General features: G+C 37.7%; 1 protein-coding gene across 2 annotated transcripts; it reads right to left on the bottom strand.

Moving 5' to 3' along the window:
• Nucleotides 2,237-3,379, bottom strand: LOC107634835. 2 transcript variants are annotated; one of them, XM_016338252.2, is made up of 3 exons: nt 3,310-3,379; nt 2,840-3,235; nt 2,237-2,762 (listed from the first exon to the last, which is right to left on the bottom strand). In XM_016338252.2, exons 2-3 carry the CDS (start codon nt 2,843-2,845, stop codon nt 2,316-2,318), a joined length of 453 nt encoding a protein of 150 aa, XP_016193738.1. In that variant the 5' UTR covers nt 2,846-3,235; nt 3,310-3,379; the 3' UTR covers nt 2,237-2,315. The 2 variants fall into 2 exon arrangements, with proteins under 2 accessions (XP_016193738.1, XP_016193737.1); XM_016338251.2 differs by having other exon boundaries at nt 2,840-3,373.

Raw genomic sequence — 3,379 nt, 5'->3', positions numbered from 1 at the left:
AAGATTGCATTTACTTTGATAATCACAGCTCGATGCCTACGATATTATTTTCAAAGTCACCAAATTATAGTTCGGAAAAACCAACCACTACGACAAATACTAACACGGCCAGATCTTGCTGGAAGGCTCACCAAATGGTTGGTGGAACTATCAGAGTTTGACATCTCATACCAATCAAGAGGACCGTTGAAGTCTCAAATTCTCGTCGATTTTATCGCCGAATCTACCACCACACACAAGGTCATTTTCTTTTGGGAGTTATATGTCGACGACGCCTCTAACAATGAAGGCTGTGTAGCAAGAATTATTCTTAAAGACAAGATCGACGTCTTAGCCGAGCAGTCAATTAAATTCTCATTTCAGACGAGCAATAACCAATCTGAATATGAAGCCCTGCTCGCCGAGTTACGACTGGCGAGAGAAGCAAACGTTCAAAACCTTAAAGTACACTGTGATTCTTTACTAGTTGTCTAATAGGTAAATGGTAACTTTCAGGTACGAGATCCTCTCTTAGAACAATATTTAAATGCAGTAAAGCACCTCATACAATATTTTCAACATTTTGAAATCATACATATACCTAGGGAATAAAACCATAGAGCAGATATCTTATCTAAACTGGATACCTCTAAAATAGACGATATTACACCGATCTTATCACAATTAACCTTTGAGAACCAAGTATAAATGGCAAAAATGTTATGAGTTTGTTATAGCAAATAGATTGGAGAAATTCATACATAGATTATTTGAGAACTGGACAGGTACCAGCATCAGAAGGAATGTCAAAGTTATTCAAAAAGAGAGCAAACTATTTTACCCTCTACGAAGATGACCTATATAAGAAGGGGTTCTCCCAACCATTACTCAAGTGTCTCGAAACTGCAGAAGCAGAACTAGCAATCTCGAATGTCCACAAAGGTGTATGCAGTACGCATATAGGAGGTCGAAGTCTGGCCTCGAAGCTTTTAAGAGTAGGGTACTTCTGGCCTTCACTGAGAAAAGATTACATGGAAAAAGTCTAGCACTGTCACAGTTGCCAAAAATGCACGCCGATTATCTATAACCTAGCTGAATTGTTGCACACCTCGGAAGTCGGGTGGCCTTTCCAAAAATGGGGGCTAGATATTTTTGGACCATTCTCAGCATCAATAGGACAGGTAAAATTCTTATTGGTAACTCTAGATTACTTTACAAAGTGGATAGAAGGACAACCACTTGCCAAAATAACCTCGAATAAGGTACACTGTACTCTTTCATTTGAAAATATCTAATATGTAGATACAAATTACCTAAAGAAATCATTACCGACAATGGTAGATGGTTTACTGATAAAAAATTGCATCTTTTTTTAACAAATCTTCACATCAAACACCATTTTTCCTCTGTCAAACCCCTCACAAAGCAATGGACTCAAAGAGGCAGCTAATAAAATCATATTGCATGCTCTAAGGAAAAAGCTAGCAGAAGCCAAAGGACGCTGGGCTAAGCTAATTCGTGAGATCCTATGGAGTTACAATACCACACCACAATCCTCAACAAAAGAGACACCATTCCGACTAGTCTATGGAGCAGATTCCATGATACTAGTAGAAATCTCTCAAAGATCGATCTGAACCGACCTCTTGGACGAAGAGACTAACACACGAGCACGATTAGCCAAACTTGATACATTGGATCAGGAGCGGGACTTAGCCAGACTCAACAATAGTCTATGCAAATCACAATACAAAAAAAATATAACAAGAAGATGCGCCTAAGAATACTACAACAAGGAGATTTAGTACTCTGCAAACTTGAGGATTTCCAGAAACCACTAGGACATGGAAAACTCGCGACAACCTGGGAAAGTCCTTTCAAATTTCAAAGGTACATGGGAAATGTGCATATTCTTTACAAACATTGACAGGGACCGACCTTCCTAATACTTGGAACATATCGTCATTATGTTTATATTATAGTTAGTTTTTTGTAAAAGACAAGGTCAAAAGGTACTCTTTTTCCTAATTACGAGATTTTTTTCCGCATCGGGTTTTACTTGAAGAGGTTTTAACGAGGCCAATCACCCGAAGTCTTCTACAACGGAAGGCCTTATCAATTCAAATAAAAGGGTATACATTTTCTTCTCTATACAAACAACATACAAAAGTTGGAAGCTAGTAAAATTATCATAACTAAGCAGGATAAACATCATATCATTCAAAAGTCTAACAATTGTTCATACAAAAGACACCAATATCAAAGATCGGCAAAAATCCGACATAACATTAACAAAGTTCAACAAAAGTTTCATACTAAATTCATACAAACATATATCAATTATCTTTTTCACCAGTGGCCATGTTTTCATCCTCAGCCTCCCCAATTTCATCATCTACAAGCTTACCATTAACAACAATCTTGGTAACATCAAGATTGCCGACATAAAACTCGGGTGCAAAGGTCACCACTTGACTCACCGCCTGATCAAAACCAGCCGAGAACATTTCTAATACCTCGTTTTCCAGCTCGTGAATCCTAGAGGTCATTCTTCCTTTGTCATTATCGGACTCTTTCATTTGACTTTGTAACAGGCAAATCTGAACCTGCAACTTCCCCACTTCTTCTTCTTTGCTTTTCATTTTTATGGTCACATCTATAATAACATCATCTCTTTCTTTCAAAGATTTCTCCAATTTTAATATCCTTTCTGCTTCACCTTTTTCTTCAGCACCCAACAGCTCTGTTGTCCGACCCATACATAGTAATCTGGTACCGACCACCTACAAAGACAAACAAACATATTAAAATCAAATTCAACACAAACATACACATTCAATGCACATAACTTTATCCATACTTGCATATACTATCCAATGCCCTATTTTCCCACATCCTTCAACAGCTTGACAATGTCAAAATACTGGGCAACCTTATCAGCCAATTCCATAAGCAAAAATTGCTCGCTCCACATCGATTGAGAACTTGCTCCATTGATATAACCAAGAAGTCGCCTTTGCTTTTTAACCACATTCCCACCTCCCGGATCCATCTCCTCATCTGAGATCATTTTCAAAGACTTATCTGAATCAAACATTTTCCTCTTTGCCTTGTGATAGGACGAGCACTAAACTGAGCTACGTCAACATTGACATCTCTGTCTGCACCTATAGCATAATCATCTTTGTCACTTTTCTTTTTTTGGTTAAGGAAAAAGACTTCAGTCGAGCTGTAGTCAAGGTCAGGACCCTTCCACCTACAACACAAATAAAAGTACATGTATCAAAATAAAATTGTCATACAGAAAAGATCTCGATACCGTTCACTTACCTATATAATCTCCTAGTGCCTTCTTATTTGACTCCGCTTTAATTTTAACAATTCAGAAATTGACAACAAT

The sequence above is a fragment of the Arachis ipaensis genome, chromosome B03, assembly GCF_000816755.2.
Source record: "Arachis ipaensis cultivar K30076 chromosome B03, Araip1.1, whole genome shotgun sequence".
Classification (NCBI taxonomy): domain Eukaryota; kingdom Viridiplantae; phylum Streptophyta; class Magnoliopsida; order Fabales; family Fabaceae; genus Arachis; species Arachis ipaensis.
Note: the sequence above shows the minus strand (reverse complement) of the source record. Positions and strands in the feature narration are given on the sequence as shown.